Raw genomic sequence first — 21,556 nt, forward strand, 5'->3', positions numbered from 1 at the left:
AGGAAATACTCTTTTCCTTCTTTTTCTTCTGAAACCCTCTCCCTTCCTGCAGGGAGTTTGACATCCTGCCTTCCTCATGAAGAGTATCTTAAGTAAAAATAAGGCCCAGATGCCCTCTTTGTTCCATGAAAGAAGCCATTAGCAATCTTAACACTTCTTGCTATGCTATTAGTTTTTCCATGTATGTAAATAGATCTCATATATATTTATTTTAAACAGTGACCTGTTTTCAAACATGCTTACCTAGATAGTTAGAAAAGTCAGGCCATGTGGCATCTGTGGCAGTAACACACACTAGATTAACAGAGATGAGTTCCCTGTTGGTACTGAATATTATCACTTATTAGATCACATTTATAAGATAATAAGTTCCAGTTTGCTGCTTCTACAGCTCAGGAATTATTTTGGGATTTAAAGAGATGGCAGTCCAGCCCGGGCCGATGTGGCTCTGTTGTTAAGGTGTCATCCTGGGCACCAAAACGTTGCTGGTTCCATTTCCAGTCAGGGCACATGCCCGGGTTTCAGGCTCCATCCCTTGTCAGGGGCATGCAGGAGGCAGCCAATCGATGTTTCTTTCTCTTCCTTTCCCTTTCCCTCTCCCTCTCCCCTCCTCTTTCTGTAAATAGCAATAAAAAAACCTTTTTTTTTTTTTTAAAGAGATGACAGTCCACAAGATAGCATATGGTCTTACCTTTTTTTGCTTGTTTGAATTATTTGATCTTAGACAAGCTAGAGTCTCATAAAATGATGCTATATTATACATGTGAGGTGAATTCTACAGTAATACCTTTTCAATGTCTCTGCTTCTAGAGAGTGGAAAGTCTAAAAGAAGTACAGTGGATGCAAAGGTAAGAACTAAGCTCCCTTTTGTGCTCAACTTTCTTGTTTATATATGTGGTATATATGTGCATATATGGATCTCTTTTTAAACGTACACATACACAGGTACATATACATACAAATGCCTAATGTACAGGAAGCTGCCTTCTGTTTGGAGACATAATGTTGACACACTGAAACAATTTAACAGTAAAATTGGGTGCTGCATTGTACAGCACTTAAGTGCTAAAGGGTCAGATAGCGGGTGGAGAGGGAAGTGAGCTATCTGGAGAACCCTCTGGAAGGAAGTATCGCCAGGGTTTTGAAGTTTGCTGGATTTGTTTGGGGAAGAAGAGATGGAATGGGATGAAGACTGTCATAAGCAAAGACTGGAAGTGGAAATGAGCATAACACGCGCTGGCCACTGGCCTGTTTGAAGTAAAAGGAACATATTTGGGAGCAGAGAGAAGGATCTTAGCTAATAGAGAGCTGGCTGTACATGCTGCTGCTGCCCATAGTCACATAGCTGTCTCATGAGACCCACGGTCACGCGATCGCAGTGCTTGTGGTCACGTCACCCTTATTGCACTTAATAGTGGCCCACTGTGCTAGTGTCATGATGCTGGCAATTCAGAATGCCAAAGGGAAGCTTCCTTTATGCGAAGAGGAAAGAAAAAAATCATTCTTGACTTAAGAAGGAAAGAAAAAAATCACCATGGTGAGGTTGCTGAGATCTACAGTAAGACTGAACCTATCTTTGAAGCTGCCTAATTTATAAATTAAACTTTATCATAGGTATGGTTGTATAGGAAAAAGCATAAACATAGTATATGTAGGGTTTGGTGCTATTGCAGTTTCAGGCATCCCCTGGGGGTCTCGGAATGTACCCCCTGCAGATCAGGAGGGACGACTATATTGAAAATGGCAATTTGGTATGTTCTGGTTTATGTGTACACTGTGAAGCTATCACCACAATAAAGTGAGTGAACATTATCCATCACCCCGGAAGTGTTTCCTGCCCTGTTGCCATGCTCCTGCCCCATTGCTTGCTCCTGTCCCGTTGCCATGCTCCTGTCCCCTGGTAACCACTGATTTGTCCCCGTAGATTAGTTTCATAAAACTCTGCGCAGATGGATTATGCAGTACGTGCTCTTCTGTGTTCTTTCATTCAGCATAAGCATTCTTAGTTCATCCTGTGGTTGCATATGTCAGTAGTTCTTTTCATTACTTCGTCCATTGGACCAATGGCAACGTGTTACTCACTTGAAATCGGGAGTGGAGTCCAGGGATGGTCAGGGTGTGACCTGGGTTGGCATCCTTGGTCTTGCTGAAGCTGTAGTGGTAGAGACGTGCTCCAGCAGGAAGTTGGGAGACGGGGTGAGGAGTGGGGTTAGTGAAGAGGCAGACAGCTGAGTAAAGGCAATGGGTGAGGAAGAACGAACATTCTCTGTGAAAGCGGATTTCAGACATAAAAGGATGGTGGATGTTATTTTTAGGGAGCTTTTAAAGGTCCACAAAGGTAGCCTTTAAGAAAAACGTGTTTACATCTTTATGTTTATTAGCTTACTTTTCCTGCCAGTGTCCTAAAGCAGGTTATGTCTTTCTAGGCAATGGAAGAGAAAACCTTTTCTGTTCGTAATAATAATGGAGCACTTTCATTTCGGGTATGTATCTTCTCTGAGTAAAGCCTGATCTCTACCATGTAAAGAGTGAATTTTTTAAAAGTAAAAGCGTTTTGAATTTAGGAATAATTAGGCATGCTATGTATCAGTCACTTGAATACAGTAGCTCTCTCCATAACAAACCTACAGGGTGGGTATGATCACCTGCCGTGTAGCAAATCATAAGTCTTTAAGAAGGAATAACTTCATGAATGTCCAGTGTGAGTGACAAGGCCCAGATTCCAACCCTGTTCTGCCTGGCTGTCCCCACAACTTTGCCTCTAATCTTACGCTGTCTCCCATTCCGAGTGCTCCAGAAGCACAGGATTCTATACCTGGAAGGACCGTGGGTGATCCTTTAGGGTGATGTTGTAATTTTAGATGAGTTCACTGAGACTGAGAGGCCTTGAGTGACCCACAAAGCTGTCACCATTATTAACTGCATGTGAGTGTTTGTGGTGGCATCACAGCCCATGTATATGGTAGGAGGTTGGACTGGATCTCAGCGCCAGCTTACTAGCTGGTGACCTTGGACAACTCACTTCACTTCTGCTCCTCGCTCTTTAATCATCTAAAAATGAAAAATGGTGGGACCTGTCTCAGAGGGTTGTTAGGCATATCATTTTTTTTTTAAAGTGCTCTGTAAAGCACTATGCAAATAACCTTTATTATTACATTGTAAAAGTCACTGCCTCTTTCCTAACCCATTTTTATTAGTTGAGGTATAATTTGCTGACAGTGAGATGCACAGGTCTTGAGTGTACAGCTCAATCAGTGTTGACAAATGCAGGCGGCCATGTAATCCACTCCGCCAAGATGCTCTGCTTTTATCACCGTGGAAGTCTCCCAGCCCTGCATCCTCTGTTCTGACTTCTCTCACCGTGGTTTATATTGCCTGTCTAACAGTTTTCATATGTTAAGTTTATAGCCATTGGTATTAATAGCTAACTGAGAGCGTGTGGAGTAGTCACCTGCTCCAAAGCCTCAGCAGCTTTCCGGCTGTCTCAGAGGGAAAGCCCAAGTCCTTCCACTTGTCTGCAACCCACAGGTCAGCCGCTGTCATTTCTGCCCTTGGCTCCTGTTCTCTCCCCTCCCCTCCCCTCCCTGTGCTAACGCTGCTCCAGGCACACGGGCCACCTGGCTGCTCCTAGGAAAGATCAAGCCTCAGGCTCCGCTTTAACTGTCCCCACTGGGAGGAACACTTGTCCCTCGGAACCGTTTTGATTAATTTCTTTCTCCTCCAAGCCTTTCACACACCGTTGTCTAACAAAGCTTCCCCAGTCCCCGTGGTTTAAATGCAGCCACTCCCCTTGCCCTCCCCTCTTCGTTCTTTCCCCTTTGCACTTGCTTCCAACATGCTGTAACTGCACTTATTTACTGTGTTTGTCAGTCTCTCCCTGTAGAAGGTAGCCATGAGGGCAGGGATTTTCTGTTTTATTACTGATGTCTATGAAACTCCTAACCTTGGGCCTGGCCCTAACAGGCTCTCCATCAGTAATTATGGACATGAATGAATGAATGCCAGGCGTTGTGCTAAATAAATACTTTCATGTTATCATTATCTCAGTTCATCCTCCCAACAACTCTATGAAGTAGGTACTGTTATTATTCCCCTTTTACAGATGAGGAAACTGAGTCTCAGAGAGGTTAAGTAACTTGCCTAAGGGGAGGACTCAAACCCAGGTTTTTCTGACTCCAAGGCCCATGTGTTTAACCACTTTGCTTTACTGCCTCCTTAAGAAAATGCAAAAGGTACTTTTCTCTCTTTTTTCCCTCGCTTTAAAATGCTTGTTCATAAAATAAGTGTTTTGAATGTTTTTGTAAAAAGCCTTTAAAAAATAATTTCGAAAGGAAAGCATGTAGGATATATACTTCGGTCAGTTACCAATGCGTGTGTCAGGTGAGTGTCAAGGGCAAAGCAGCAGACGTGCTGATGAGAACACGGGGTGAAATGGCCAGTTCATAGGGTCCCGGGACGCATGAAACAGGCGGTGCCGGGCTGCTTGCCTTCTGCCGGGCTTCCCTCTCCTTGCAAAGGCGTCGGTGGGTGACTCCTTACTGTTCTCCTACCCAGGGTCCTCCTGCACAGTGCACACCTGAGCCTTTCTGCCCAGCCACAGAACAAGGATGATCATTCATCCCCAGACAGGAGAGGGACTGTCGGAGCTTATTCCACTCTGAAATTTACATTTTTGTTTTCTCTTTAAGGGTCAAGTGCCAACTCTGATCTCTTTAATAATTCTATCGATTTTTAAAAAATATTTCTTAACTTCATCTGAGTCTTACTTTGAGAACTAGGAAGTTAATATGTTTAGAAACATTTTCTGTTCTGGCTACCTTGTGTGGACTAAAATACACATCTCACGTTTACAAGAATGAGTTTGGGACATGGTTTAACAATTTCAACTTGAATATTCTTGGCCTTTTATTTCCAGCTTCTTGTCAGGTATCTCTTTTTCCTCCCAGCCTTTTAAATTGTAAGGTATAGTATATATACAAAACAGTATTAGTACCTATATTGATATTGAATGCAAATAGTTGTAGGTAATCACCATTGTAACCATCACTGGGACAAGAGATGAAATAATGCTAGTACCTCACAAACTCCATCTGTCTCTTACATCCCTTCCCAACTCTAGAGTAACCCTGATCGTGAAAAAAATGTTACAATCATGTCCTCACCTTTCTTTATAGCTTGCCATCTGTTTATGTAGCCCTAAGCCACACACTTTAGGCCAGTGGCCGGCAAACCGCGGCTCGCGAGCCACATGCGGCTCTTTGGCCCCTTGAGTGTGGCTCTTCCACAAAATACCATGGCCTGGGTGAGTCTATTTTGAAGTGGCGTTAGAAGAAGTTTATGTTTAAAAAATTTGGCTCTCCAAAGAAATTTCAGTCATTGTACTGATGATATTTGGCTCTGTTGACTAATGAGTTTGCAGACCACTGCTTTAGGCTCATAGAAAATTTCTCTAGAATAGACCCAGGAGTTGCTTCTATGATCTTACATGTATGATTTCTTTTGATTTACATTAAACTTCATTTGAACACATAAAACGTAAGAAAAACATGTCTGAATATAGAAAATGTAGCATTTATCACTGTTGCTTAAAATCACAGGTGTACATTTTAATGAGGGAAAATTGGTTCTTTTTTTTTTTTTAAGAATTTGTAATTGGTTTTTAGAGAGAGCAGAAGGAACAGAGCGAGAAACATCAGTGTGAAAGTGAAACATTATCGGCTGCCTCCCTACCCAGGATGGAGTCCACAACCCGGCATGTGCCCTGACTGGGAATCCAACTGGCAGCCCTTCAGCACATGGGATGCCGCCCAGCCAACTGAGCCACACCGGCCAGGGTGGAGTATTGGTTCCTCACCTTGTCAAGTATCAAAGGAACCTCCTGCAGTTTTCAGGAGTATTTTTACCTAAAGAGCAAAGTAATATGTTGGCCTGAAAAATAGATAACTGCATCTAAGGTTGCCTCGGAAGACTTCTGCCAAAATCCATCACCAGTGGATAGGTGTGTGCTAAGGCAAGGATAGTAAAACGTTCATTGTGGAATCTAGTAGTGGGTCTATAGATATTTGCTGTATAATTCTGTCAACTTTTCTGTTAGCTTGCAAGTTGCTATAACAACATTGGGAGGGAATCATAGAAGAAGAAAACATCTGTTTAAATTCTGCTCTGGGAGAATTTGATTTCTTTAGTCTATCTTTTTTTTCTGTTCATAGTATTTATGATTTCTTTCTAAGACTTAAAAACTTAGCTGAAGATTTGGGTACCCTTTAATTTTTTTCTTCTTCACTTCCAGTTTTTCTTTAACATCAGCACCAATGAGCAGGAAGGCCTCTACAGTCTTTATTTGCATAAATGCCCTGGACCTAAACTACAGTCTAATGACAAGTTTTCATTCAGCCTTGATGTGAGTACCGTATGGAAACTGTTCCATGTGAGTTTTGTCAGCCGTGTAAAATGGGAGGCATTTACCTATAACTAGAGGCCCGGTGCACGAATTCATGCACGGGTGCGGTCCCTTGGCCTGGGTGGCGATTGGGGCCAATCGGCGGAGTGGGGGAGCTGGCCTGCTTCGGGGGAGGGACCACGGGAGGTTGACCTCAGCAGCAAGCTAATCAACAGCCAATTCTGCAAGGAATCGGACTCCCTCCTCCCTCCTGTCTGGGTCTGGGGTGCGGGTTAACCAGATTCAGGGCTGTCAGGGCCCCAGCAGCAAGGTCTGGGTCATAGCTACTGGCCAGTCATTCTGGTCATTCAGTCGTAACAGTCGCTTAGGCTTTTATATATATGTGTAGATAGATAGATAGACAGATAGATAGATAGATAGATAGATAATAAAAGCGTAATGTGCAAATCAACCGAATGACCGAACAGCAGAATGACCGTCTAGATGACCTTCCACACAACCACGCTATGACGCACTGGCACCAGGCCAGCCAAGGCGGGTGCGATGTGATTGGTCGGGGGGCCCCTGCCATGGCCCCACGATCACCCTGCAGAGGGAGGCCCAGGCCAGCGAGGCAATTGATGGGTGGGGGTGGGGGGAGAGGGCTCTGCAATCGTGGAGCCCCAGCTGGGTGTGCAGGGCCTCCCTCTGTGGGCGGTTGATCTGGGGCCAGCGATGCTCTGGTGGGTGTGCGGGGCCAGCCAGTGATCGCCCTGCAGAGGGAGGCGACCGGTGGCGGGGGTGGGTGGGTTGGCAGGCAGCTCCGTACAGATGGCAAGCAGTGGCAGCGGCAGGGATGGGGCCAGCTGCTGGCAGCGGAGGGGAGGAAAGCCCCGATAGGCCCTGATCGATGGCCAGGCCTAGGGACCCTACTCGAGGGGTCCAGATTGCGAGAGGGTGCAGGTATGAATTTCGTGCACTGGGCCTCTAGTTTCTCTATAAAAATAGATCTTAAGACCACTTAAGCAAAGTAAAAGCAAAGTGTGGCTAGTGGGCAGGAACTTCAGTAGAGGATTCATAAACAAGGAACTAGAAAGCAATTGGGTGTGTTTACATTTCAGCCAGTGCACTAAGAATGTGTTTGTTCTCTGCTGCTACTCACTTTCTTAAACTTAAGTTAAACAGCTAAGATTACAAAGTGCTGAATATGAAATGATCTGTTCCTGAAAAGTAAAAATAAATTTCATGTTGGTTTCAGATTGAGATCACGGAGAAGAATCCTGAGAGCTACCTCTCTGCCGGAGAAATCCCTCTCCCTAAGTTGTACATTTCTATGGCCTTTTTCTTTTTCCTTTCTGGGACCATCTGGATTCACATCCTTCGAAAACGACGGTAAAATACTACTTCCTTAAGTCCTTCAGCTTGGAGTGGGTTGGTATTTGTACAGTCTCCCCTTTGGCTGGCTCTGCACCTGGGCAGGATTGGCGCCAGCCATCTTGTTCTCTTCCAAGGGCATCTTCCCTGAAACGTAGGACACTGCAGGAGCTTTGCATGCCTTGGTGTTTGCTCACTTCCCATTGTTTTGCTTAAAAGGCAAATCCAGAGATTTCAATAATATACAAGCAAAATAAAATGTATAAGCTGAGCGTTTCCATGGCGAAGAGATCACAATGCAGCACTCCAAGTGAACACATTGGTCCCAGTCAGGGGCTCTTTGTTCTGGAGAGCGGATGAGGGACAGTGACCCACTGCCTGGCCGAGAGCGTGAACCACCACTTTGTACAGAGGCCTTAGCTCAGAGCTGGGCTGGGAGAGCTACTGTCCTTCCGTACTGACCTGGGGCTTGTCACTGGAGAAAACCTCTTCAAAGCCCATCTGCCCGGCTGTTGGCCTTTCTGCTGAAACCCCTGTGGCTTTAACTTCCTGTACTTGGCTCTTGAGAACAGCTGCAAGCTGCATGTAGGTGGAGCTAGTGTTTAATTCTGTCTCTCTCTCCCCCAAAATTGAGAAGCAAAATAGAATTTTCAGTTAAAGGATAATGTGAAGTATTTGTTATAGGATAAGGCCCATAAACTAAGTAAATGATGGTATGTGAATATGGTATTGCAATATGGGTTAATTTAAATTTATATAATAATTAAGAACCCCCCATACCTCTTTCTCTGGAGCGTTGGGGCAGAAATTGATGCCTCTGGCATCTCTTGCGGCCTGTGTGCTGGACGTGCCTAGCTGGGAGCAGTCGTAATACCCTGCACACCATCAGAGGGAACGAGCTTGTTTACCTGGGGAGGGCCCCACATCATCACTTGGATTAGACCCGTGGTTGGCAAACTGCGGCTCGCGAGCCACATGCGGCTCTTTGGCCCCTTGAGTGTGGCTCTTCCACAAAATACCACGGCCTGGGAGAGTCTATTTTGAAGAAGTGGCGTTAGAAGGAGTTTAAGTTTAAAAAATGTGGCTCTCAAAAGAAATTTCAATCGTTGTACTGTTGATATTTGGCTCTGTTGACTAATGGGTTTGCCGACCACTGGGCTAGACGATCAGTAGCCGTGAATAAGACAGAAAGAACCCTGTGAAGTTAGGCCATAAAAGGGTTTTGTTTTTTAAAAATGTTTTGCCTTTGCTTTAATTAGAAAAGTGAGAACTAGGAGCGAGAGAGCTGATTTCCCGTGTGAGCACTGTTGCCGCCTGTGCGCCTGGCTTCGCGCTCGGTCCTTTTTCCTCAGCTGTGAAACTGGGCAGTGAAGCTTGCGCCGGCTTCCTCTGAGAGCTTAGCTCTTGAGAGTGTGTGCATGAGGGGTTTGCACTCAGGAGGCTCTGCAGATGGGAGGCACATGTGAGGTGCTTTAATTCCCTCCACTTAGTGATACCACAGCCACGGGCACTGGTTCACTTAAATAATAAAAACTGGGGCAGCAGTTTTAAACGTGTAGTTAATGAGGCTGACCTACTTTGTACAACGTTTTAAACTTCTTATTGAAGTAGGGTATACATACAAAATATATGCTTTCAGCCCCCACCCCATCCTCTCGTTTCCCTGGGAGTCTTACAGCGGGACGGGTCATGTGAAGTTGGAAATTCAAGTCATGGGAAGGATGTGACTCCGTGGCTGCTGCTGCCTCTCAGAGGCTTGCAGCCCCTCCCACTGGAAGGAGTTGGGAGATCTTTGCCTGGGTTTATTGAGGCCTTGACAGGGGAAGTGAGAGCCATGGCCAGTCAGCTGACAGAGCTGGGACTGGAACCCAGATTTCCTGCTGTGCATATGTGGCTCCTCTCAGCTCTTTGCTTTCTGCCGTGGGCCTAGAGCCCGGGAGCGTGGGCAGGGAATCCGGGGCCGTCGAGGGAAGCTGGTCGTTTTGAGTCAGGCACCTGGTGATGGTTATTTCAGCTTATGTTCCCACAGCTCCTTGAGGTAGGCAGCTGTAGCCCCATTTTTAGAAGAGGTCACTGAGGTTTAGAGAGATGAAGGTCATCGGAATAGAACCAATATTGGAGCTAGTTCTGTGTGGCTTTGGAGCCCATGTTCTTTCCATCACATCACGGCCCCAGGCGGGAGGCAGGGAGGTTTTAACTGGGACTGCTAGCTAGTCGAGGTTGGGGTGTTGGGGTGGGGGTGGTGACAGTGGGCAGTTTTGCCCTGTGGTAAATCTCATTGCTGTTCACAGTGACAGACTACTCTGGCCTTGACTTCCTTCTTGACTTCAAGTAGTTGGGCACTGGGACAGGAAATGACCGGGGAGGAAATCGTTCTGGAAACTGAACATGTGTCAGTTCAGGGCACGCCCTCCTCATCATTCTTGCAAGGCCCTCTCCTTCGTTTCCCTTCATTTCCTATCCCCTCTCTCATTCCTTCCCAACCACTCAAGTGTGTTTAATATGTGTTTTCTGACATTCGTGCACTTTTATAAATTAGTAATGTTTATTCATGTTGCATGTATTTTTAATTTGTGTAACTATAGTATCTATAGATACTGTTCTTAGCATTTTTCACATGGTGGTGTCTGTTCCGTTGACCTTTTTGTCTGATGTCCCACTGTCCGTATTTTGTACTGCTGTGGCTTTGCAGAGTGTCTTAACACCCGAGTACGAGTTTCCGTGGCTCTTACTGAAGTCTGTGTTCTTTATAATAGAGTTTAAATTTTTCTCCAGAATGGTCTTGTGTGTCCTATTGGTTAAGCCCTGCGGGAGGTGGGAGAGGGTTGTGGAATGTAGTGCCCAGCAGCCCAAAGGCAGACAGGCACCAGAGTGAGCCTGGGGGTGGGAGTGGAAGTGGGTGCTTTACCCCACTGGCTGGGTGTTGGCAGGTTCCAGCCATGAAGGGGAGCGAAGAGGGCACAGCCCTCCTTGTCACCTGGTGCGGAACCACCTCCCCGGGCTGCACATTTCCCCGTGAGCTGTAGCGCCTCACCTCTGTTCTCTGGGGTCTCCCCGTCCGCAGATCCCTCCAGTCCCCTCTTCTGTGCCCTTTCCCGATGGGGAGAAAGCCTGTGCTGATTTCTGTCTCATGGTCTCAGACTCCTCCCGCTTCCGTGCATGACTCAGTTCCATTTGCAACGTGGACTTCAGTGGAGAGGTGACCCTAGGGTTCCTGCAAGGCCTGTTCTGTGACAGAAAGGACTTTTTAAAGAGGGTTCATGTTTGTGGTTTGCTTAGATTGTACTTACTGCCTTCTTATAAAAATGCCTGATGCCTGAGGCAGCAAGCTGTCCTGTGGGAGAATGGAATAGTTCTTTCATTCTTTTCTTTCTGTTTTTATAGGAACGATGTATTTAAAATTCACTGGTTGATGGCGGCCCTCCCTTTCACCAAGTCTCTCTCTTTGGTCTTCCATGCCGTATGTATTCGTACTTTGGGGTCATTTATGAAATGATGTACAATGCTATGTGATCAGGAAAATCAATTAGGAGAAAGGGGATAGATCCGTGAGAAACCAAAGGTGGAAGAATGCCTTTCTCAGGAAGCCTCTGACGGGAGGGGGGCGGCTGGTCATGGGCGTAAAACATCAGAGTCTCAGAATACCAGACAGAGACACCGTCTGGTATTAGCTTTATTGTGAATTGACAAGTGAGTCACCGGACACCTTTATCATGAGGTCTCTGTGGCATTTCCGTGTGACTGCACTGGGCGGGGGCCGGTCATTGCCCTTCCTGAAGTGCCGTTCACTTGCAGATCGACTACCACTACATCTCCTCCCAGGGCTTTCCCATGGAAGGCTGGGCCGTCGTGTACTACATCACTCACCTGTAAGTATGCAGGGTGACTCGTGACGTTCTCATACCGGGATGTGACATACCAGGTGAAGCCATGTCAGGAAGAGACCCGCCCCAGGGTGACTGGCCCGCCCTCCTGTGGCAGCCTGGCTGGGTTCCTGCCATGCCAGAGGTGTGTGGTGGACAGGTAGCTGTCCACACTTGAGAACTCGGGGCTCTTTCGTGCCCCTGGGAGGGGGCTGCCTCCTTGTGGGGACTGGCTGCTCAGGTGATGGGCTGCAGAGCTAACTATTTGTGCGCGGAAGAAAGTGTTGCCCACTTAAGATGAACTTCCTGGATTTGGCCACCTGTCTTTTGCAAGAAGCACGTGAAATCCTAGCATGAGCGGTGGAATCTAACTTGCAGGGTGGGATTCCAAAGAGACCCATTCGTGTCTGACACTTTCCTTTTTCAGTTTGAAAGGGGCACTGCTGTTCATCACCATCGCGCTCATCGGCACTGGCTGGGCTTTCATCAAGCACATCCTTTCTGATAAGGACAAAAAGATCTTCATGATTGTCATCCCGCTCCAGGTATGACGCTACTCCGGGTGCTGCTCTGTCTCCAACTTAGCCGCTCCAGGCCTGTCTGGGAGGAGGGGTGGCCCACACAGAAACGCCAGCTTCCTCATCGGGGGTTCTGTTTCTGAATTTGGACAGGCCTAGGCCTCAGGCCACGGCACAGGAGATATTTGACTGTCATCTCTAACCGGCACGTGGACACCTGCCCTTCAATAGAGAGCTGCTGAAAAGTTAGGGGGACCTGCTGCCTTCTCTTCCTCACCCGTGTGTCCTGTAACCAATTGGTCCTCTTAGCAGAGGAACTCAAGTACATAGCGATTTTATTTTAAAACTCTGAATGACACCAGCGAGTTCCCACAATGTAGATCTTGGGGGCAAACATTTCTTAAAGCCTCCCTGTGCTTGGGGCCTGGCCAGTGAGCCCGCAGGAGAGGAGCCTTGTATTGTCGTATACAGCAGTCTTACTGGGGCGGAGCCGGGCGGAAAGGGCGCCTGGTAGACAGCGGTCCTAGCAGCGATGCACAGCTGCTCTGCTCGGCCGAAGTGCGTTTGCTCGGTAAAGTTGTTCTCGTCACCCGGACTCATCCTGGAGCACAGTGTAAACGTGGCAGGAGAGGGGAAGAAGAGGCCAGCCCCGGGCGCCCAGGTCAGCACGCTCAGCCCGGCCACAAAGCCACTTGACATTCAATAATAAGGGGTACACGTTACCGCCAAACACATGGTTCACACCAGTTGCTGAAGGGTTCCAAGGGAAGCCTGGCCATCCAGATTCTAACGACCTGGAAGGCTTCATGTGTGATGGGCCTTGCCTCGATGCTTAAGGAAAGAAGGATGACAGGCCCAGGGGGATAGCAGCAGTGTGAGGTGCTGTATAGTGGACAGAGGTGCTGAGCTACCCAGGGCTTAGCTGATGAGCCACCAGGGCCACGTCGCCGAGAGCTCATGAGCGACAAGCCCGGGCCTCTTTCCACTCGGCCACACCGCTCCCTGAGTCCCTTTTCCTCCAGTAGCCGCTCCCTCTCCTTCCGTGTGAACTTCCTCCTGGCCTAACTGCACTGGGACGGGGCTCAGTCCTCCCCACGGCCCCCCATTGGTTCGTCCGGAGGAGCAGCGCACGCGGTTATTGGCAGGTCACTCGTGGCAGGTCACTCGAAGACATGGCATTTAACAAGTAAACGTAAATTTCAACATGGGGACTAGCCTAGGAAGGCCTTGAACTGCAGCCTGAAAAGTTAAAACGGCTTCTTTCCGGCCGTGGGAGCCACTGCGCATTTCTGGGCAGGAAGTGAGTGCTGCATACAGTGGCGTTTCAAGAGCGTTACTGCCCGTTGCTGCACACGGCACCCCGGGGACTGGAAGCCCAGGACACGTGCAGTTAGGGGTTCGGGCTGTGGAAGCCTGTTCGCCACTGTCTCCGCAGACAGAGGCCCAGAGACAGGTGCGAGGATAGACCGGGCTTCAGGAGGAGCCCAGACGCTGCGTGTCCGTGGGAGACTGACGTTTCAGAGTCACTTTTGCATTAGTATCCAAGTGATGTATGGCTTTTGTGGTGACTTAACTGTGTAAGTCCTGGACAGAAAGAAACTGCACTTGGGGACTTCCCAATATAGCGCAGCGGATTTTGCATTTTTATTAAAGTGGGCATGACCGTTGCAAACAGCACGTCAGGCAGGGATTGGGGGCATGGCCTCATGGGGGGTGGGGGTGGGGGCTGGGGTGGGGGTGGGATTAGACTGCATCCACACCTAGCAGTGGTCTTCGAAAGAACATCTCAGAGGTTGTTCCCCGTGTGCGGAGTCGCACCGCGGGTTTCCAGATGTTGCCGTCTCAGTTTAGGCAGCTGCAGGACGTCTCAGCACATGCCGAGAGCTTAACAGACTGAGCACACAACCAGAGCCTTAACTGGAAATGGAAGAGCACGGCACAGCTGAACCTCCGGGGGAGCACAGCTGTGCCTGTGAACAGAGGGCCTGGACTGGAGTTGCTCCTGGGCGGGCGATGTGGCTCCTCAGCCAGTGGCTGCAATCGGCCACTCTTGTCGCTCTGGTCTCTGATGACATCATCTGGCCCTCAGCAGAGGTGCTGTCACTGAGGAGCCTGGGCATTGTGGCTAAACAGGAAGTAAAGTGCAGCGCCTGGTGACTGGGAGGCCTAGGGTACTGGAGAAACCACGTGGCCTGGGTGGCCGCTGCTGTACATCCACCCACCGTTCAGTCTCTGTCTATTCTCTGGGGGTCGGGAGTGGCTTAGCTGGGTAGGTCTGACGTGCTGTCCCACCAGTTACAGTCAGACTGTGGCCAGGGCTGGGTCACCTGGCTGTCTCCACTTGCCTCTTTCTCTGGGTTGGAGAGACTTGATCACATGGGGCGGGGGCTCCTGGGGCGCGCGCGCGCGCGCGCGCGCTCTCTCTCTCTCTCTCTCTCTCTCTCTCTCTCTGCCTGGTCTCTTCAACATGGCAGCTCCGAGCAGGCAGACTTCTTACAAGAAGGCCCTGGGCTCCACAGGTGTTTCACTAGAGAGCCAGGGAGAAGCTGTGTCCTTTGTCTGACATACCTTGGACATCACCTGGCATCACTCCACCCTGCTCTGTTGGCCAGAGCAGTCACAAGCTCAGGAGCAAGCAGAGACGGCGTCTCGGTGGGAGAGAGCACGTGGGAGTGCTGCTGTGGCCAGAGGTTGGGGGCCTGCTGGCTCCAGTGTCCCCCCCCCCCCCTTGTTGGGACTGCTGTGAGAATGTGCCCGTGTTCTGGGGCCTCACCGACTTCTCTGCCCTGTAGGTCCTGGCAAATGTGGCCTACATCATCATAGAATCCACCGAGGAGGGGACAACGGAGTATGCCTTGTGGAAGGATTCTCTGTTTCTGGTGGACCTGCTGTGCTGTGGGGCCATCCTCTTCCCAGTGGTGTGGTGAGTACCCACAGGGAGGGAGGCTGAGTGCACCCCATGAGGCTTGTCTGTCAAACCCGGCAGCTGGGCCAACTATCCCCCAACGGGGAATCAGCGGGCATCTGTGTAACACACGGCTTTCTGGGTCCCAGACCATTTGAGTCGTCTCAGGACCCTGGCTTTTGTGTCTTGTCAGGTTGCCCAGGGGGTTCTGATGGAGCTAGTGTGGCAGCATGGCTGGTTTGTAGCGCAGGATGGCCTGCAGAGAGCCGGCAAGGAGAGCTTAGCAGCAATGTAAATGGCAGCATGGACTTGGAAGGGAAGGAGTTGACGGAAGCCCATAAAAAAGCTTTTCTTGCCACGGCAGATGGAGAAAAGGAAGTACATTAACATGAAACCAGTGCTAGTGCCCAGCCCGTGTGTCTCAGTGGTTAAGGGCTGACTCGTGAACCAGGAGGTCAGGTTCCAGGGGCACATGCCTGCACGCCTCCTACTGGGTATCAAGCCAGTTGCGGGCTCCATCCCGGTAGGGGGCGTGCAAGAGGCAGCGATCATTGATGTTTCTACCCCCTCTCCCTCCCTCTCTGAATCAATAAAAACATTTTTAAAAAAGAAAATCTAGTGCTAGTTCTCAGCATGTAAACATTTGGGACACCTTCAGAATGGTGGCTTTGCTCCTGGACATGGCAGGCGTTGGGTGCAGAGCTTGTAAAGAAGTGTGAGTGCCAAGTCAGCGCTTGATGAGAAAACATCCTCATTAAGCCTCAGGCAAGTGAAGGAAATTGTTGGTCCACTGGGAAGCCAGTAGAGGAAAAAGGCTAGCAAAAATAAGACACTTCCCTTACAATGATCTAGTTCCGTGCTCCTTGAAAGCAGGGAATTATTTTGGAATGAACTTTAAAAACAGTAGATTTTCCTGCTTCCTATTAGAGCTGAGGTGTTCCCACTGCAGTGCCCCATGCACGTAAGTCAGTATTTTTTAGGATCCTGGGTTTATAGGTCCTTTACTTACTCTGAGTACTTAGAACATGGTGCCAATGGAGTGCAGTCCTCATTCCAGCCAATTGGATTCACTCCTGATTGGCTCAGGAGCAAGCACAGAGACGACATCTTGGTGGGAGAGAGCACGTGCGAGTACTTAACCCTCATTCCATCATACATCACGCGTGTCCACGTATCAGTTGAGCAGAGAAGAGAGTTCGAATGAGATTTTTCATCTCTGCAGCCTCCTCCTACCCTGCCCACGAAGAAGTTAACTCAGGTGTCTGTGACAGGGTGGCCAGCATGGTCTTTAGGCAGGAAGTGTCCTGGGAGCATTGAGATCATGTCCCCCATCGTATATCATCAGCTAAACACAAACATTTCAAAAGGAAGAAAGAGCAGCCTATTGCTCGGGAACAGAGTAAGACTACTCACACCTGCCACTCAGCGAAGTAGAAGCGTCAGGGGCGCACGGGGAGACCCAGACACGCTATAGAGGTACAAAGGGCCACTGCCTGCCACGTGCTACTTACAGCACTAACACGCCAGTGCCGCAGGCAAGCTTCTGTAAGGTAAATATTCTGAAAGGCTGTACAATGAGAAAAGTCAAGTACCAGAGAAGAGATTTAAGAAGCAGCCACATTTGGACATGAAGTGCACAGTATTTGGAAAGGTTATGGATGGTCTAGCCCAGTGGTTGGCAAACTCATTAGTCAACAGAGCCAAACATCAACAGTACAACGATTGATATTTCTTTTGAGAGCCCAATTTTTTAAACTTAAACTTCTTCTAACGCCACTTCTTCAAAATAGACTCGCCCAGGCTGTGGTATTTTGTGGAAGAGCCACACTCAAGGGGCCAAAGAGCCGCATGTGGCTTGCAAGCCGCAGTTTGCCAACCACGGGTCTAGACTCACAGTGGTCGGCAAACTCATTAGTCAACAGAGCCAAATATCAACAGTACAATGATTGAAATTTCTTTTGAGAGCCCAATTTTTTAAACTTAAACTTCTTCTAATGCCACTTCTTCAAAATAGACTCGCCCAGGCCGTGGTATTTTGTGGAAGAGCCACACTCCAGGGGCCAAAGAGCCGCATGTGGCTCGCGAGCCACAGTTCGCCAACCACGGGTCTAGAGGCTCTAGTCAGGGGTGGGCAAACTTTTTGACTCGAGGGCCACAATGGGTTCTTAAACTGGACCGGAGGGCCGGAACAAAAGCATGGATGGAGTGTTTGTGTGAACTAATATAAATTCAAAGTAAAGGAGCAGAGGGGAGAGCAAGAGAACCCTCCACTCTTTCAGCTCCGCAGGCCGGATAGAACAGCCGAATGGGCCGGATCCGGCCCGCGGGCCGTAGTTTGCCCACGGCTGCTCTAGATCAAGCATGTCAAACTCAAAGGCTAACATGGGCCACATAAGCAAGGTTTAAGTTATGTGGGCCGCAAACAAACCAAAGCTTCCATTTTCATAGAAACGTAGGTTTATTTCGATAGAGACATGCTGAATACAAAGGGCTGAAATAAATGAGTCATCATTAACATAAAATAATAGAACATTTTTTTTAAAAAATCAATATTTTTTATTGAACATTAACTTACCAGACACTGAGTAACTGCACAAATAAATAAGTGTAACACAAATAAACCTATTTTTTTTTGTTCTCCGAAAGCGAAATATTTTCTGTTGCACACACGAAACCAGACAGTACAAAGCTAATGATGTGGCAATTGACTGCTAAAATATTCGCTGCTAGTATTAGTGGAGAGAAATGGTGTGCCTGCGCATAAGACGTGTAAGGGAAATGAATGCAACACGATATTGTAAAAATTAAGTTACTAAGTTAAATAAAAAATTTTTATTAAAACGTTTCTTACATTCCGTTATGTTGGCTGGGCCGCAAAAATATTCCTTGTGGGCCGCGAGTTTGACATGCTTGCTCTAGATCCGTGGTCAGCAAACTGCGGCTCGCGAGCCACATGCGGCTCTTTGGCCCCTTGAGTGTGGCTCTTCCACAAAATACCATGGCCTGGACAAGTCTATTTTGAAGAAGTGGCGTTAGAAGAAGTTTAAGTTTAAAAAATTTGGCTCTCAAAAGAAATATCAATCGTTGTACTGTTGATATTTGGCTCTGTTGACTAATGAGTTTGCTGACCACGGCCCTAGATCAATTGGAGAAATTACCAGTAAATGAGGAGATGTATTGATCTCTTAATTCCTCATTTAAATAAACGAGGCATGTGGCCGGCTGGCCTCAAGTTTGACATGCTTGATGTACACATTAAGAATTCGTGTCAACCCATTTGCTCAGTAGCTGTAACAGACGTGGACAGCTATTTGGTAAACTATTTGAGGAACACACCTGCCATGGTTTACCCACTTCTGATTATGTCAGAGGTTGCATCATCCTGCTTGATCATAACTAAGATCTGAGCTGGTGGTACCACGGAGAACCAAATAGCTTTTACTCCCATTCTTATATCCTTTACTGCAGGGGTCCTCAAACTACGGCCCGCGGGCCACATGCGGCCCGCCAAGGACATTGATCCGGCCCCCCGGGTGCCGCTGCCTGTCCTGCTTAGCAGCCGACTCGTCCCGGGCCCACAGTGCGCATAGGAATTTATTCATAGGTGTTTTTTTAAACTATAGTCTGGCCCTGAGGGACAGTGAACTGGCTCCCTGTTTAAAAAGTTTGAGGACCCCTGCTTTACTGTATTTGTATTCTTATATCCTTTACTGTAATTAATGTCTAATGTATTTAAGTTTAATTTTTGTTACATGAAAACATCCATTTTTAAATGCTGAGTCTCAAATCAGTCATTGTTGAGCACCCTAGTTATAAACTCCCACTATATAAAAAACACACAAGACGTTCCAGTTCAGTGTCGGTTTGGTGTCACCTTTGTGCTACTTGCTTTCACGTGTCGCTCCATTCGGTTGTCACAAGTGGGCAGACCACGGGGCTTTTAGGAGAAGTAATTCATTCAGAGTCAGGTAGAGAGTGGTGGACTCGTTACGCCTCCAGCCCGGCCTGACCGTCCCCCCGCCCCCCCGCACCCCCCGGCCCGTAGCTGCCTGTGTTGTGCTCATCCGTAGATGGCCTTTCCCTGGGTGAACTCTGCCTAGGATCTGATCTGCAGCTTCTTTAATCACATTCATGTTCTCCTGCCAAAACGGTAATGACGGTCATTAGTTACCAGCACATCCCAGCCGGAAAAGAGACTCCCTGGAGGCCTGCATTTCTCAGCCAAGTTACAGATCTCTAGTCAGTGAAAGCCTGGGTTTGTACGAAGCCACGTGCACAGCTCCTAGACCTAGACTTTCAAACGCATTGTCTCCAGGGAGCAGGTGAGGTCTGTGATGCTCCATTGTCTTAGTGGGGAATGGGGGAGGGGGGTAGTCTTAGGAATGAGAGATTAGAGAGATCTGGAATGTTTGTCTCCTCATGCTCAGGCCTCTGCCAGACAGTTTTTGGTCAGCAGGGCATCTGTACCTTAGGCTTATGCACCATACATGCCGAAGCGGTAATTATCAAGGATCACGTGGTTAGGGAGAGTCTAAAATCGTCCAGTTTAACCAAATGAGTTTATAATCGAGGATTTCAAGGCCTCAAGTTACTCGCCCTGGAAGTAGAGACGAGTGCAGGTTTGCTAGCTAACCTTTTGTTCCCAAATGTTTGTTTTTAGGTCAATCAGGCATTTACAAGAAGCATCAGCCACAGACGGAAAAGGCAAGTTCCCTGGAGCTCTCTTCCGGCTGCTCAGCCTTCCCCAAAGCCACGCGCCTGGGCACTGCTAGGAGGTGGAGGAGGAAGGGTGTGTCCCCGGGCTGTCTCCCCAGGAGCAGAATGGGGGCGCCTGCTTGGGGAGCTTGGGGGCTTTGTAAGAGCCGCTGAGGGATGTTTGGTGAAGACGACGCAGATGGTGCACAACACAGCCCTGCTGCGTGAGGAGGCTTGGGGGTGACCACTGCTTATTAGAAGCTGATTCAGGTCGTTCCCACTCGTGAGATTGATTTTCACCTCTAAACTGAGTCAGAGAGAGAAATCTTGTCTTGGAAGGACCAGGTAGCACTTGGCGGTGAGAGCAGGTGGTTTGATGGGTGGGGATGGCTATGTGTAAAGCATCCATCCCTGCTGATGGAACACGCTTCCAGAGTGGATGTGTTGGTATTAATTTAAAGTGAGCCTGCTGCGGAAAGAACCTTTAAACTCTGATTTTTAAATGGTTGTGCCGTTAAAGCCCTTTTGCATGTCCTTGATTTTCCAACCACGCCTGCTACGTCAGAGAAGTCACAAAGGCAATGTTTTGTGTGTTCCTGGGCTGATTGGAATAATGTCCCGACTGCAGGCTGTCGGGTGTCGGGTGGGGGTTGCGAGCACTGCTCCTGAAGGGCGGAGCTGCCTCTGGGTCCATGAGATCACTCAGCACTGATAGTGATGTTCTTTTCTCCTTTTTTTAAAATTTTATATTTGTCTCCAAGTGGTGGTTTTTTTTAAAGGATCTTATACCTTTTCTTTCCTAGTTTTTTTAAAAAAATGTTTTTATTGATTTCAGAGAGGAAGAGAGAGGGATAGAGAGATAGAAACATCAATGATGAGAGAAAATCATTGATGGGCTGCCTCCTGCACGCCCCCTACTGGGAATCGAGCCTGCAACCCAGGCATGTGCCCTTGGCTGGAATCAAACCTGGGACCCTTCAGTCCACAGGCCGACACTCTATCCACTGAGCCAAACTGGCTAAGGCTGATAGTGATGTTCTTTAAGGCAGATTATTCATTTGTTGTTAAATGTAAGTTGCTGATCTGTTTTCTGATTATAAAAGTAATGTGGATTCAGTTTAGGAAATGTGGAAAACAGATAGTAGGTACCAATCTTATTTCACACTTGCTATTCAGTTAACGTCAGGTCATTACTTAAAAGTGAATTAAACCCGATTAAAGCTTCACACCTGTGTTGGGCAAGATCCTGGGGTTCTTAGAGCACAGCATTCGGGAGTATTCTGGTTTGGCTGAAATAGCTTCTGTTGTGATTCCTGCTGTCTGGCCCGTGTAACGCTCTTGCTCTGTGCAGCCTGCTGTGTGAGGGTTCTGCCTGGACTGGGAGCCCCGAGCAGTGCTCAGAGCCCCTCTCCCAAGGCCTTACCCCACAAGTCTTCTGCTTAGATCATGCTGCATAGCCTTCCTCCAAGCCATGGAACTCCCAGAGCCCTCCTGCCTTCTGGGAAGGGGTGAAGGAAAATTGCAAAAAATAAAACACAAATTAGAATTTAAGTAAAGCACCTTACAAACAGGAAAATCCAAAGTTGAAAATAAGAACCCGCCTTCTGGGTATAATTGTAGTTTGGAGCTATTCTTGTGTTGTTTTTTGTTTTTGTTTTTTTCTTCTTCAGTGCACGTAAGTTGCTTTTATTATTCTTGTAACTTAATGAATAGGTCTTTTTCTTATTATATGGAGACAAGACATTTAATTTGTCATCTTTATAATACACTTCAATATTTTGGACTTGTGTTTTGACTGGCTGTTCAGCTGAAAAGGTTTGAG

General features: G+C 47.9%; 1 protein-coding gene across 1 annotated transcript in view; it reads left to right on the forward strand.

Annotated features, from left to right (window-relative positions):
* Positions 1-21,556, forward strand: part of GPR107 (G protein-coupled receptor 107) — a 55,327-nt gene that overhangs the window by 15,280 nt on the left and 18,491 nt on the right. Inside the window, exons 6-14 of the mRNA XM_080670218.1 lie at positions 811-848; positions 2,427-2,483; positions 6,290-6,400; positions 7,638-7,771; positions 11,138-11,213; positions 11,549-11,622; positions 12,044-12,161; positions 14,927-15,057; positions 19,700-19,743. Of these exons, the coding sequence (XP_080526344.1) occupies positions 811-848; positions 2,427-2,483; positions 6,290-6,400; positions 7,638-7,771; positions 11,138-11,213; positions 11,549-11,622; positions 12,044-12,161; positions 14,927-15,057; positions 19,700-19,743 (783 nt within the window). The remainder of the gene's footprint in view (positions 1-810; positions 849-2,426; positions 2,484-6,289; positions 6,401-7,637; positions 7,772-11,137; positions 11,214-11,548; positions 11,623-12,043; positions 12,162-14,926; positions 15,058-19,699; positions 19,744-21,556) is intronic.

Source organism: Plecotus auritus (assembly GCF_963455305.1).
Source record: "Plecotus auritus genome assembly, chromosome: 5".
NCBI classification, from domain to species: Eukaryota; Metazoa; Chordata; class Mammalia; order Chiroptera; family Vespertilionidae; genus Plecotus; species Plecotus auritus.